The 14,148-nt window shown below is 47.0% G+C and overlaps 2 protein-coding genes across 2 annotated transcripts; both read left to right on the forward strand.

Annotated features, from left to right (window-relative positions):
- Nucleotides 1-797: 797 nt before the first annotated feature.
- Nucleotides 798-1,745, forward strand: LOC119942903 (olfactory receptor 56A1-like). The gene has a single exon (XM_038763945.1). It carries the CDS (start codon nt 798-800, stop codon nt 1,743-1,745), a length of 948 nt encoding a protein of 315 aa, XP_038619873.1.
- Nucleotides 1,746-10,960: 9,215 nt separating this feature from the next.
- On the forward strand, nt 10,961-11,905 carry LOC119942913 (olfactory receptor 56A3-like). Its single transcript, XM_038763957.1, has one exon. It carries the CDS (start codon nt 10,961-10,963, stop codon nt 11,903-11,905), a length of 945 nt encoding a protein of 314 aa, XP_038619885.1.
- The last annotated feature ends 2,243 nt before the right edge of the window (nt 11,906-14,148 follow it).

The raw sequence follows: 14,148 nt of genomic DNA on the forward strand, positions 1-14,148 counted from the left end.
CACAGTCTAGAAGGGCGAGACAGAGAACAAAACAAAGCATATTAACAAAATAAAATAAATGGAATAAATATGTACAAATAAAATAGAGTAACAAATACATACAAACATATATACATATATACAGGTGCAATGGGGAGGGGAAGGAGGTAAGGTGGGGGAGATAGGGAGGGGGAGGAGGGGGAGAGGAAGGAGGAGGCTCAGTCTGGGAAGGCCTCCTGGAGGAGGTGAGCTCTCAGTAGGGCTTTGAAGGGAGGAAGAGTTAAGTTTGTTAAGTGCTTACTATGTGCCAGGCACTTTGCTAAGTGCTGGGGTATCTGAATACAAGCAAAGTGGGTTGGACACAGTCCCTGTCTCCCAAGGGGCTTACAGTCTCAATCCCCATTTTACAGATGAGGTCACTATGGCCAAGAGAAACAAATGACTTGCCCAAGGTCACACAGCAGACAAGTGGCAGAGCCGAGATTAGAAACCACAAAGTTCAGGCTCCCAGGCCTGTGCTTTATTCACTCCACCATGCTGCTTCTCGTACCATTGATGGATTGACACTGTGTGCCAAGCACTGTACTGGTAGACACTGTGTGCATAGCCAAAGGAGTAAATACAATATGAGTTAGAGATGCAATATTCAGGAACCAAGGAGGGAGTTTCTGTGGAAGATTCAGCTTGGGCACAGGGAACCGTGAGCAGAAGTCATTGAACTGCTTGGTTATTTGTGGCTATGACAAATGAGGAACTTACATCTGACTCTGCTCACCCAGGTTCTCAGGAAGAAGCCTGCTCCGTTCAGCTGTTCTGCCATGTCAACTCTCAGCAACAACTCATTCACTCAGCCCTCTGAATTCTACCTCATGTGCCTCCCTGGGGACCGGAGCCATCAGCTCGGGCTCTCTGTGGTCCTGGCCCTGCTGTTAATCGTGGCCCTGGGGGCAAACGCTTTGCTCCTGCTGACCATCTGGCTGGAGGAGTCTCTGCACGAGCCCATGTACTACCTCCTCAGCCTCCTCTCCCTCCTGGACCTCGTCCTCTGTCTCACTGTCATCCCCAAGGTCTTGGCCATCTTTTGGTTGGGCTGGTGGTCCATCAACTTTGCAGGCTGCTTCTTGCAGATGCTCATTGTAAACACCTTCCTGTGCATGGAGTCCTCTACCTTCCTGGTTATGGCCTATGACCGCTATGTGGCCATCTGCCACCCGCTGCGGTACCCATCCATTGTCACTGACCGCTTTGTGGCTAAGGCGGCCGTCTTCATTGTGGCTCGCAACTTCCTGCTCACGGCGCCTGTCCCCATCCTCTCTGCCCGCCTACACTACTGTGGGAAAACCACCGTTAGGAACTGTTTTTGTGGCAACCTGTCTGTGTCACAGCTCTCCTGTGGAAATATTACCCTCAATAAACTCTACCAGTTTGTGGTGGGCTGGACCCTGCTGGGCTCAGACCTGGTCTTCATCACCCTCTCCTACGCCTTCATCCTGCATGCCGTGCTGCGTCTGAAGGCTGAGGGGGCAGCGGCCAAAGCCCTGAGCACCTGCGGGTCCCATTTCATCCTCATCCTCTTCTTCAGCACTATCCTGCTGGTCCTGGTCCTCACCAATGTGGTCAAGAAGAGAGTCCACGCCAACATCCCCGTCCTCCTCAATGTCCTACACCACGTCATCCCCGCTGCCCTGAACTCCATTGTCTACGGAGTGAGGACCAAGGAGATCAAGGAGGGGATCCGCAGGGTCTTAAGGAAAGCTAGGGGCTAAGAGGGTAGGGAGGACACCCCTTGATAACTGAGAGGGACAGCACAGATAGCACAGAGAAGTTAAGTGACTTGCCCCTTAACAAGTCACAGATGGGGAGGACAGATGGGGAGGGGGAAATTCAGGGGGATCAAGTTCTCATCCTGTCCCTGAGCCTGACGCACTCTGTGGTCCTGGATGAAAAGCTCTCCCGCTCAGTGCCTCATGTCTTACCATGTGGCTGTTCTTAGGTTAAGTACTTACTATGTGTCAAAAAGTGCTTGGACCTGGGATTGATTCAAGATTATAATGACCATAATTGTGCTATTTGTTCAGTGCTTACTATGTGCCAAGCAGTGTACTAACCACTGGGGAAGACAGAAGGTAATCATGCCCACAAGGGGCTCTCAGTCTAAGTAGGATGGAGAACAAGTATTGAATCCCCATTTTACAGATGAGAGAACTGAGGCCCAGAGAAGTTAAATGACTTGTCTGATGTTAGACAGCAGATAAGTGACAGAACCAGGATTAGAACCCAGGTCTTCTGACTCCCAGACCTGTGCTCTTTCCATAGACCATGCTGCTTCTGGAATGGCACTTTATGCTCATTTATGTTATTCCCCTGTCTCCTTTAAGTCCTAAGTCATTCCAAATTAACTGCAGATCCACCGAGGCAGGGGGCCCAAAAGGCTGATTTGATAATTCATTCTAATATTCAACAATTCCAGTTAATCATACTTATTGAGCACTTACTTTGTGCAGAGTAGTGTACTAAACACTTGAAGAGTGCAATAGAACTGTATAACAGAGTTGGTAGACAGGTTCCCTGTCCACACTGTGCTTACATAATAATAGTAATATAATGATAATTATTAAAAAATGAAAAATGCCATCTGCATGGTGGTGAGTTCCTGAGTGTTGGGTGGTGGGTCACCTACCTGCTGTGTGGCCTTGGGCAAGTCACTTCTCTTCTCTGTGCCTCAGTTACCTCATCTGTAAAATAGGGGTTAAGACTGTGAGCCCCTTGTGGGATATGCACCGTGTTCAACCTCATTAGCTTTTATCTACCCTGTGCTTAGTACAGTGCTTGGCATGTAGTAAGTGCTTAACAAATACCATTACAAAAAGGAACCACCCAATCTCCCGGGGAGATGGTGATGGAGGAGGGCTGTGACTTCTGCTTAGGAAGGACACGTGGTGACCTCTAGGCTGAAGACCCCCAGGTCACAGTGGGGAGCAGAGCTGGTGAGGGGGAATCACGGTTCAGACTAGGGCTGTTCAGGGAGGGCGGGGCCACAGAATAAGGCATACACAAAATCCTTTCACTTATCAGCGCAATCATTCATTCAATGCCTCAACCTCGTCTCTCTCACTGCTGACCCTTCCTGCATGGAACTCCTTTTGCCTCCATAGCAGGTAGACCAATCAATAAATCAGTGGTATTTACTGAGTGCTGAGCTGACCATGTACAGAGCACTGTATTGGGAGAATATAATAGTAATAATAATTGTATTTGTTAAGTGCATAGTATTTGCCAAGCACTGTTCTAAGCACTGGGGTAGATACAAGGTAACCAGCTTGTCCTACGTGAGGCTCACAGTCTTCACCCCCATTTTCCAGGTGAGGTAACTGAGGCACAGAAAATTAAGTGACTTGCACGAGTTCTACACACAGGAAGTGCTCAATATATTCTTAAAAAATCATATTGATTAAGCACTTACTGTGTTGAACATTGTACTAAACATTTGGGAGAACACAACATAGCAGTGTTGTTAGACATGTTCCCTGCCAACAAGGAGTTTACATACCATTGATTAATTTTTTGGGTTGCATTTATTAAGCTCTTACTATGTGCAAAGCACTGTTCTAAGATCTGGGGAGGTTACAAGATGATCAGGTAGTCCCATGGGAGACCTCACAGTCTTAATCCCCATTTTACAGATGAAGGAACAGAAGCAAAGAGAAGTGAAGTGTCTTCCCCAAAGTCACACAGCTGCCAATTGGCAGTCCCGGGATTTGAACCCATGACTTCTGACTCCAAAGCCCAGGCTCTTTCCACTGAGCCATGCTGCATCTCTAAGTTCTCTAAGCTGATTTGCAATTTGTAAATTGAGGTATTTGTTAAGCGCTTACTATGTGCCACGTATTGAATTAAGCACTGGAGTGGATACAAGCTAATCGGGTTGGACCCAGTACCTGCCCCACTTGGGGTTCAGAGTCTCAATCCCCATTTTACAGATGAGGAAACTGAAGTCCAGAGAAACAAACTGATTTGCCCAAGGTCACACAGCAGGCAAGTGGCAGAGTCGGGATGCAACTTGGCTTCTCCAGGAGACTGCATCTCTGAGGGTTTCCTCCCTGAAGTCCCCTCAGGATGAAATTTTTCCCCTGTGAGAAGCAGTGTGGAGGTTAGGTCTTCAGGGGGATGGTCCGCCAGTTAGACACTGGGCGGTCCTTGCAAGGAGGCTCAGAGGAAACATAAGAAGTCTCCTCCATAGATCTGAGCCCTGGGAGTGGAGTTATGACTGCAGGAGAGTGGCAGAGCCTGAAGAACCAAGCCGAGAGCTGGTCAAGTGAGTTCCATAGAGGATAGAGATTGAGGATGAGGCCAGGGAAGAGAGAGCAGAGGAGGCCTTGGTAAACTGTGTGGGATCATATTCCTGGGTCCTCTTTCCCTGCCTTAGTGAGAAGATGGGAGGAAGGGGCTATTTGGATTGGAGTCATTGCTCAGTGAGTACTGAACGAAGCACGGGGGTAGATTCAAGATAATCAGGGCAGATGTAGTCCCTGTCCAGGGCTCACATTCCAAGGAGTAGGGAGAACAGGTACTGCATCCCCATTTTACAGATGAGGAAACTGAGGCACAGAGAAATGAAGTTATTTGTCCAAGATCACCCAGCAGCCAAGTGCCAGATTCAGGATTAGAACCCAGACTCCCTGAATCCCATACCTTGGCTCTCATCTTGTATTATCTCAAGTGCTTAGTGTAGTAAATACTTAAATGATCAAAATCATTATTTCTATTATTTCCCCTTGGCTACACTGCCTCTCAGGAAGAATAATCCCAGCACAGGCAAACCACCTACCAGAGCTGCCCTAGAGCCCTCAGATCTGGTGGCAATTCACAGAGGAAGGGATGGTGACTATAGCCTTAAAGAGAAATTTCAGAATTTGCCACCAGGTATATATGAGGCAAACACTGCTGGGTGAGAGTCTTGTAGGGCCTGATCCTTTCTCTGTCAGTGTTTGCCCTATCTAGGTTGTACCTCCACTTATGGGCATTCATGCTGCACTAGCACTCCCAGGGCCATGTTTAGTAGCATCAACGGGGGAAGGGAGGAGGGCCGATATCTGGGTCCTGTTCAAAACTTCCCTGGGCCCGCTGCCCTGAGAGGGGCTGGGTAAATTGTCACTTTGTGACAGTGGACAGTTCTTCAATGATCCCCCTGGGGTAATGATCCCTCAGGGATTTAGAGATAATAAATAGGACCAGTTCTCCCTTCTGTGTTTGGGGTGAAGGGAGAGGAGACTCAAACCACGATTTGAACCAGACTTCAGGCCACCAAAGGAGCCAGAGCCCCAGGGGATTGAAAGGAGCTGAGTAAAGTCCCCAGATTGACCAAAGGTAAAATCCTTCAGGACGATTTATCAGGGAGTGGTGTCTATGGGTTCTAATCCAGGCTACTCCACATGTCTGCTGTGTGACCTTCAGCAAGTCTCTTCATTTCTGTGTGCCTCAGTTATCTCATCTGGAAAATGGGCATTGAGACTGCAAGACCCACATGTGACAGGGATGTGTCTAACCCAATTTGCTTGTACCCAGTGCTTAGTGCAATGCTTGGAACATAGAAAGCACTTTAGAAATACCCCAATTATTATTATTATTATTGTTATATCTTCAGGACAATCCATCTTCGGTATTGAATCAGTAGTTCACTGGATCTGGAGAGTAGGAGGAGGAAAAAGGGAAGAGGGAGGCTGGACTTTCTTGAATGTGTAGAGGAAGGAACCCAGGCTGACAGTGGAGGCAAACATGGTTTCCTCTGAAACCAGAGGGTGTGTTGGTGAACCTGGAGTTGACTTCCAAGGCAGAGGGGGCCCCAAGCCTGGGCTGCTGTAGCTGGGGGGGTCTCCCGGCTGACCCCAGAGAGCTGATGTTCCTGCCTCCACTGTCAGCCCCGAGCCTGTAGGGAGGGAGAAGAAGGAGCTGGAGAGCTGCTGTTACTTCTGCCCTAAATGATAATAATAAAAAAATTCCCCACCCTGGGGTGATGTGCCAGAGGTAAGCGGCAGCAGGCATTCTTTTCATTTAAAAATAAATTTAAAATGTATCATCTGGCACTGGTGATTCCTGAGTCTGCCCCTCTCTGCCCCTCCCCACCTCCCCTCTGTCCCCCTCCACAACTCTTCACCCCAAAGAGCTTGGATGGCTGTGCATGACCCCAGCTCTGATGGGGCCATTTGCTGAATCCTGCTTCTACTCCTCCTGGTCCCCCTTTGCCTCCCCTCTATCACCCTCTGTGACTCTGCATCCCGAGGAGGCAGGATGGCTGTGAAGCACCAGGCTCCAAACTCTCTGTAGCAAGGGCAGTGAGGCTAGGGGCAGGAAAGGAGACTGATTTTGATTTTTCAGAAACATTCTCTTCATCTCACCATCTCTTGGTCCCTCTCTGTTCTCACTATTACCTGGGGTCAGGGAGATTTGAATAACACTTCTCCTGCAACATGGTGGCACCAGCTCCAAATCCTCTTGCAGCACGGGGAGGATACACATTCACTCAGTCTCTAAGAAATTTTTAATGAAATTTCAGATCCTGTTAGCAAGGACAAAAAAAAAAAAGAGGCTCATGCCTGGGGTAACCAGTGAGAGGCCAAGTCTTCATTACCGCGTTGCAAATTAAACCTTTCAACTGAGAGAAGGTACATCAGAGAGGGGAGCCAGGGGTGTTGGTAATCCAATTAGACAGAATTTAGAGAATACACAAACAGGTGTAGTTCAGACAATAAACAGACAATTTAGAAGAATGTTGTATAAACTGAAGACAGATGAGGCTAGAGGCCAGGAGACTAGTGAGAGGCTGTTAAGACATCTAAATGTGAGAGAATGGTAATTTGAACCAAGGTGGTAGCTACTTTGGTGATACCTGAGGAGAGATATAATCTGGAAAATCTGAAGGGCAGGGAGTTTCAGGCAGGGGGACCCTGTAGACAGTAAGCTTCTTGTGGGCAGAGATCGTGCCTGCCAACTCTGTTCCATTATACTTTCCCAAGAGCTAAGTACAGTGCTGTTCACACAGTAAGAACACAATCAATGCCACTGATTGATTGATTGACCGAGAGATCAAGGGACTAGAGGTGGGAGAGTTGTCAGCAGGGTATAGTTAGAAGGTGAGCTTAGGGGGAATGAAGGGCAAACCTGGGGCAATAAGGAATTTTTCTTCAATGTGGAGGGAAATGGGCATCCACTGGAGGATTTTAAGGGGTGGGGAGATGTATGCCAATCGACATTTTAAGAAGGTGAGCTGGGCAGCAGAATGTAATAGAAACTGAAGGGGGATGAGGCTAGAGGCCAGGAGACTAGTGGGAAGGCTGATAAGACATCTAAATGTGAGAGGATGGTAATTTGAACCAAGATGGTGGTTATTTTGGTGGATAGGAAGGGAGTGGATCCAAGAAATTTTGCTGAGGGTGGGTCACCAGGAATTAGCAACTGAATGAACAAGAGAACTAAATGGCAGTGAAAAATCAAGGATAAGACCAAAATTGAAGGCTCCTGCAACACAGAGGTGCTCTCATCAGAGATGGAAAAGGTTGAAGGACTGGGATCGGAGTGAAGAAGAAGAGGCCAGTTTTTGTTGTTTTGTGTGTTGGGTCTGGCGGGACACCTCTGAGATGTGCTGGAGGCAAGAGGAAACCTCAAATTGTATAGCAGGGGATAAATTGGTAGGTAGATTTGGGAGCAATCCCCAAAGGGATGGTATAACTGAAATTATGCGAGTGGATGAGTGGTTCTGAGAAAGTGAGTGTAGAAAGGGAGAGTGAGGGACCCAGAACCCAGCCTTGAGGGACATCCACAGTTGGGGAATCACCAGGGGAAGAAGAATAGAAATTGGCCATCACAAAAGTAGGAGGATTACAAAGAGATAAAAAAAAAAAACGGGCTATTCATTAAACGCTTGCTATGTGTCAAGCACTAATGAGTGCTGGGTTAGGTACAAGATAACCAGGTCAGATGTGGTCCCTGTCCCATGTCGGGCTCGCAGTCTAAGCATGTGGAAGAACATATATTTTATCCCGATTTCACACACGAGAAGACTGAGACACAGGTCAGTGAGGTGACTTGCACAGGGTCACACAACAGGCAAATGGCAGAGCCAGGATTAGAACTGAGGTCGCCTGATCCCAGACATGTTCTCTTTCTATTAGGCCATGCTGCTTCTTCTTCAAGAGGTCTTTTAATCCATTCTCTTCCTTTAATAGTACTAGAGCCACCCATCCTAGACAGTGAATCACATAGGGTTTTAAAAACCTGTAGAGAAAGAGATTCTAGAATTCCCATAAGATCATCATTCCTGGGACTACCAACCTACTTTTAAGGATGACTTTCCAGGACCTCCCAGATACTCCTGCAGCTGTGGATAAGATTTTTCTTTCAGTAATGCTTCATCGAATGTGAGAGATCATTCTAGTCCCCATTCCTAAATTTGAATTCCTCCTGTTGCAGATCAAACCCTTCTGTCCTGAGTGGAATAGAGAATTGCCTCTTACTGGCACCTAGATGGTACCTTTTATATTCTTGAGGATAGTTATTATGCCCCCCTCAGTTACCCCTTCTCCAGAATCCATCTCATATTTCCCTTACTTTGAACACAATCCATCCTGGTAGCTCTTCTCTGAATAGCTCTAGAGTCTACTTGTTTAGCTCTTGGTGTCTCTGAAAAGCAACAGAATGCTACTGCCCAAACCAAATGTAGTAGTAATACTAGAAGAGGTAGAAGTAGAAGAAGTAATAGTAATCATAGTAGTAGTAGCAGTGGCAGTAGTAAAAATGGTAGGAGAAGTAGCAATACTAAGTACAAGTGCTTAGTACAGTACTCTGCACACAGTAAGCACTCAATAAATGCCACTCATTGGTAGTAGTGCTAGTAGTAATAACAATTATGGTATTTGTTAAGCACTTATTATGTGCCAAGTGCTGTTCTAAGCCCTGGGGTAGATACTGGGTATGCTATGTTTATTGATATTTATTGAGTTCAATGCACTATTTTGATCAATTGAGAAAGAATAACTGAGCCACAGGTTACATTCCCTCCCAGCAAGGATCTGGCACTCTACTAGAGAAGTTGAACACAAAAGTTGAATCCAAAACAGTACTTGTTAAGTGCTTACTCTGTGGCTCATTTTCTTCATCTCTCCTATGTAGACTGTAAGCCCCATGTGGGATAGGGACTGTGAGTGACTTGATTGAAGGGAATTAGCATGGCCTACTGGGTAGAGCATGGGCCAGCGACTCAAAAGGACCTGGGTTCCAATCCTGGGTCTGCCACTTGCCTGCTGTGAGACCTTGGGCAAGTCACTGAGCTTCTCGGGGCCTCAGTTACTCATATGTAAAATGTGAATTTAGACTTTGAGCACCATGTGGGACACTGACTGTGTCCAACCTGATTAGCTTACATCTACCCCGGCACTTAGAACAGTGCTTGACACATAGTAAGTGCTTAACAAATACCATTCTTAATTATTATCTTGTATCAAGTACAGTGTTTGACACATAGATGCTTAACAAATAAAATTGTTATTATATTGATGGCCCATTTAACAAAGATGCTTGTCATGTCTTAGTTGTTTAGGAACATCTAGCTTTTTGAAGAAAACTGTCAATGGTCTCCTTCTTAATTAATTAATTATGGTTTGTTAAGTGTTTCCTATGTGCCAAGTACTGTTCTAAGTGTTACGGTAGGTATAAGATAATATGGTTGAACACAGTACCTATCTCACATGGGGCTCACAGTCTACATAGGACGAAGGAGGATTTAGCATGGCTCAGTGGAAAGAGCCCAGGCTTGGGAGTCAGAGGTCATGGGTTCTAATCCCGGCTCTGCCGCTTATCAGCTGACTTTGGGCAATTCACTTAACTTCTCTGTGCCTCAGTTACCTCATCTGTAAAATGGGGATTAAGACTGAGAACCCCACGTGGGACAACCTGATCACCTTGTATCCTCCCTAGTGCTTAGAACAGTGCTTTGCACATAGTAAGTGCTTAACAAATGCCATCATTATTATCATTATTTACTCCCCATGTTACAGATGAGGAAAGTTAGGTACAGGAAACTAAGTGACTTGCCCTAAGGTCACACAACAGACAACTTGCAGAACAAGATTAGAACCCAGATCCGCCTACTCCCAGGCCCATGCTCTTTCCACCAAGATTTGCTCCTTCCTCTTTATTTTAAATGAACTTTCATCTATCCTGTCTCAGGACATAAGAAGCATGGTGTAGTGAATAGAACACAGGCCTAAGAGTCAGAAGGCCATGGGTTCTAATCCTGGATCTGACATTTGTCTGCTGTGTGACCCTGGGCAAGTCACATCACTTCTCCAGGCCCCAGGTGCCTCATCTGTAAAATGGGGATTGAGATTGGGCGCCCCACCTGGGACAGGGACTGTGGCCAACATGATTTGTTTTTTCCATACAGCGCTTAGTACAGTGCCTGGCATTTAGTAAGTGCTTAACAATTACCAAAGTTACTAGGGAAGCGGCATTTCCTAGTGGATAGAGCACAGACCAGGGAGTCAGAAAGACCTGGGTCCTAATCCCAGCCCCGCCACTTGTCTGCTGTGAGACCTTGGGCAAGTCACTTTACTTTCATTCATACATTCAATGGCATTGGTTGAGTGCTTACTCTGTGGAGGGTGCTAGTCTAAGCACTTGGAAGAGTACAATACACCAATAAACTTAAACATTCCCTTCCCACAACGAGTTTACTTCTCTGGGATTCAGTTACCTCATCTTTAAAATGGGGATTAAGTCTGTGAGCCCCTGTGGGACAGGGACTTTGTCCAACCTGATCAGCTTGTATCTACCCTAGAGCTAAGAACAGCTCTTGACACATAGTAAATGCTTAATAAATATCATCATTATTATTATTATTATTATTATTATTAGAGGACAGGCCTCTAACTTCCATCAGGACCCATCTCGATCAGCAAGGAAGTAACCTTTACAGCTCAAATACTACATGCCTCCTACAAACAGATCCTCCACCACAATCTCTGACTTCCTCCTGAATTGTTTTGTTGAATCCGGGAGCCATCAGCTTGGGCTCTCCATGGTTGTGACCCTGCTTTTTTTCGTGGCCCTGGGGGCCAATGCTTTACTCCTGCTGACTATCTGGCTGGAGGAGTCTCTGCACCAGCCCGTGTACTACCTCCTCAGCATCCTCTCCTTCCTGGACCTCGTGCTGTGTCTCACCGTCATCCCCAAGGTCTTGGCCATCTTCTGCTTGGGCTGGCGGTCCATCAGCTTTGCAGGCTGCTTTTTGCAGATGTTCATCATGAACAACTTCCTGGCCATGGAGTCCTGCACCTTCATGGTCATGGCCTATGACCGCAACATGGCCATCTGCCACCCGCTGCAGTACCCGTCCATTGTTACTGAGCAATTTGTGGCTAAGGCAGCCATCTTCATCGTGGCTCGCAACACCCTCCTCAGCTTCCCACTCCCCATCCTCTCTGCCTTGCTACACTACTGTAGAACAAATGTCATTGAGCACTGCCTTTGTGCCAACTTGCACGTGTCCAGGCTGTCTTGTAGTGATATCACCCTCCCCCGGTTGTACCAGTTCATCGGAGGCTGGACCCTGCTGGGCTCAGACTTGGTCCTCATCACCCTCTCCTATGCCTTCATACTGCGTGCCGTGCTGCGTCTGAAGGCTGAAGGGGCAGCGACCAGAGCCCTGAGCACCTGTGGGTCCCATCTCATCCTCATCCTCTTCTTCAGCACCATCCTGCTGGTCCTTGTCCTAACCAATGTGGTCAAGAAGAGAGTCCATGCTGACATCCCCATCCTCCTCAACGTCCTGCACAATGTCATCCCTGCTGCCCTGAATTCCATCGTCTATGGGGTGCGGACTAAGGAGATCAAGGAGGGGATCCACAGGGTCTTGAGGAAAGTGAGGGGCTGAGGGCAGAATGGCTATGATTGGGGAGCCCTGGGACCAGGGAACAGATTCTTCGGACCAAATGGAGTAACCCAAACATGATTTGTGGGAGATCAGGAGGTCCAGACCATCCTGATTCTCTTAGCACCACTCCTACCACCACTATGCTTACTAGTGGGGAGGTGATATCTGTTCCTTTAATTCAAAGATTGGTTTGTGTAATCAAGTGAGATCGTCCAGGTCTTGTAAACTACCACTACTGAGAGGTTAGAGAAAATCAGCTGTAGTGTATCTTTGACACCCCACCACCACCAGAGAGACAGCCACGCTGTCTTCCCGGGAACCGACACAGCCTCTCCTCCACTCCACTGAAGCGACTCAATCTCATCCTGCCTTCCACCAGCAGGAAAGAGAAGAACACCATCAAAAGGCCACCAAATCTCATGAAGACCTGGGGCTGCGGCAGTAGTCCCCGGGGCTAAGGATGTGTCCTGAGCTCTGGTCCCCAGTGAGCCTGAAATTCTGCTTCTCTAGTCACAGCAGCCTACTGATTATGTTTTTATTCTGTGTATTTGTCTGTGTTTAATGTTTCATCATTCCTGACCTGTATGCCTCCACACCCTTCTCCCTACATTTACTCTTAGATTGTGAGCCCAAGGGACAGGGACCTGTGAATTCTCTCCCAGTGCTTAATACAGTGCTCTGCGCACAATCCATTCTTGATGAGTACTGTTACTACTTCAGACCTTAACAGAATGTGATTCTCCCTTCTTCCAGAAGGATCCATTCTCCAGAGTTCCTTCCAAAACAACCTGACTGCCCCTCCCTGTAGCCTGAGCGGTGAGCTAGTTTACAAAACCTGGATGATCTGACTTGATTACACAAACCAATCCTTGAATTATAGGGACAAACATCACCTCCCCACTAGTAAGCACAGTGGGCAAAGCAAGAGTCTGGGAGTCAGAAGGTCATGGGTTCTAATCCCTGCTCTGCCACTTGTCTGCTGGATGACTTTGGGCAAGTCACTTCACTTCTCTGTGCCTCAGCTGCTTCATCTGTAAAATGGAGATTGAGACTGGAAGGCCCATGTGGGACAGGGACACAGTCCTAACCTAATTTGCTTGTAACCATCCTAGTGCTTAATAACAGTGCCTGGCACACAGTAACCACTTTACAAATACTGCAATTATTATTGTTATTATGTTCTCAGGCCCTGAGACCCATCACTCCCCTGGCTCCCCTCACTTCTACAGCTTTCAGCAGCTTGCAGGTCTGCTGTCTGGAATCAGATCTGAGGCTGGCCCTTTGCCGAGGCTTTAATAATAATAATAACAATAATAATGATAATCGTATTTTAAAGTGCTTACCATGGGTCAGTCACTCTACTAAATGCTAAAGTGGGAACAAGAAAATTGGGTTTCATTCATTCTTTCATTCAATCGTATTTAGTGAGCGCTTACTGTGTGCAGAGCACTGTACTAAACACTTGGAAAGGACAATACAGCAATGGAGACAATCCCTGCCCACAACAGTTTTATAGTCTGATGGGGTGGGGGAGGAGCAGGGAAGACAGTCATCAAAATAAATGAACAGGCATCAATATAAATAAATAGAATTATAAATAAATAAATATATATATATATATATATACATATATATATATATATATATATATACACACATAAATGCTGTGGGACAGGGAGGGGAGGAGAGCAAAAGGAGCGAGTTGAGATGTTGCAGAAGGTTAGGGGAGCTGAGGAAAAGGGGGTTTAGTCTGGGAAGACCTCTTGGATGAGGTGCATCTTCAGTAAGGCTTTGAAGGGGGGAAGAGGGTTTGACATAGTCCCTGTCTCATGGGGGGCTCATAGTCTCAATCCCCATTTTATAGATGTGGTAACTGAGGCACAGAGAAGTGAAGTGACTTTCCCACACAGCTGTCAAGTGGTGGAACCTGGGATTAGAACCCATTAGAACCCATGACCTTCTGACTCACAGGCCTGTGCTTTTTTCCCTATGCCCTGCTGCTTCTTCTTTATGGTCATAGCTCCCCTGGAACACCCCCTCCCCACCCATTTCAGGTGCAGGGAATTTTAGCATCTTGGTGCCAGGGACTAAGGAACTCTTCTCTAGAGGGGCTGTCTTACATACTGGTCCTGCAGGAGGCAGAACTGGTTCTGAGCTGGACCCAGCTTGAAGAGGCTGGGAATCCGGTTCAAAGGCATCAGCCATAAGAATTTGGGGCTCTAGGGGAAAGTGGAAGCTTATGT

The sequence above is a fragment of the Tachyglossus aculeatus genome, chromosome 2 (genome assembly GCF_015852505.1).
Source record: "Tachyglossus aculeatus isolate mTacAcu1 chromosome 2, mTacAcu1.pri, whole genome shotgun sequence".
In the NCBI taxonomy this organism is placed as follows: Eukaryota; Metazoa; Chordata; class Mammalia; order Monotremata; family Tachyglossidae; genus Tachyglossus; species Tachyglossus aculeatus.

Coding starts and splice junctions, on each gene's coding strand:
- LOC119942913 (XM_038763957.1), top strand. CDS start 10,961: ATGCCTCCTACAAACAGATCCTCCACCACAATCTCTGACTTCCTCCTG.
- LOC119942903 (XM_038763945.1), top strand. CDS start 798: ATGTCAACTCTCAGCAACAACTCATTCACTCAGCCCTCTGAATTCTAC.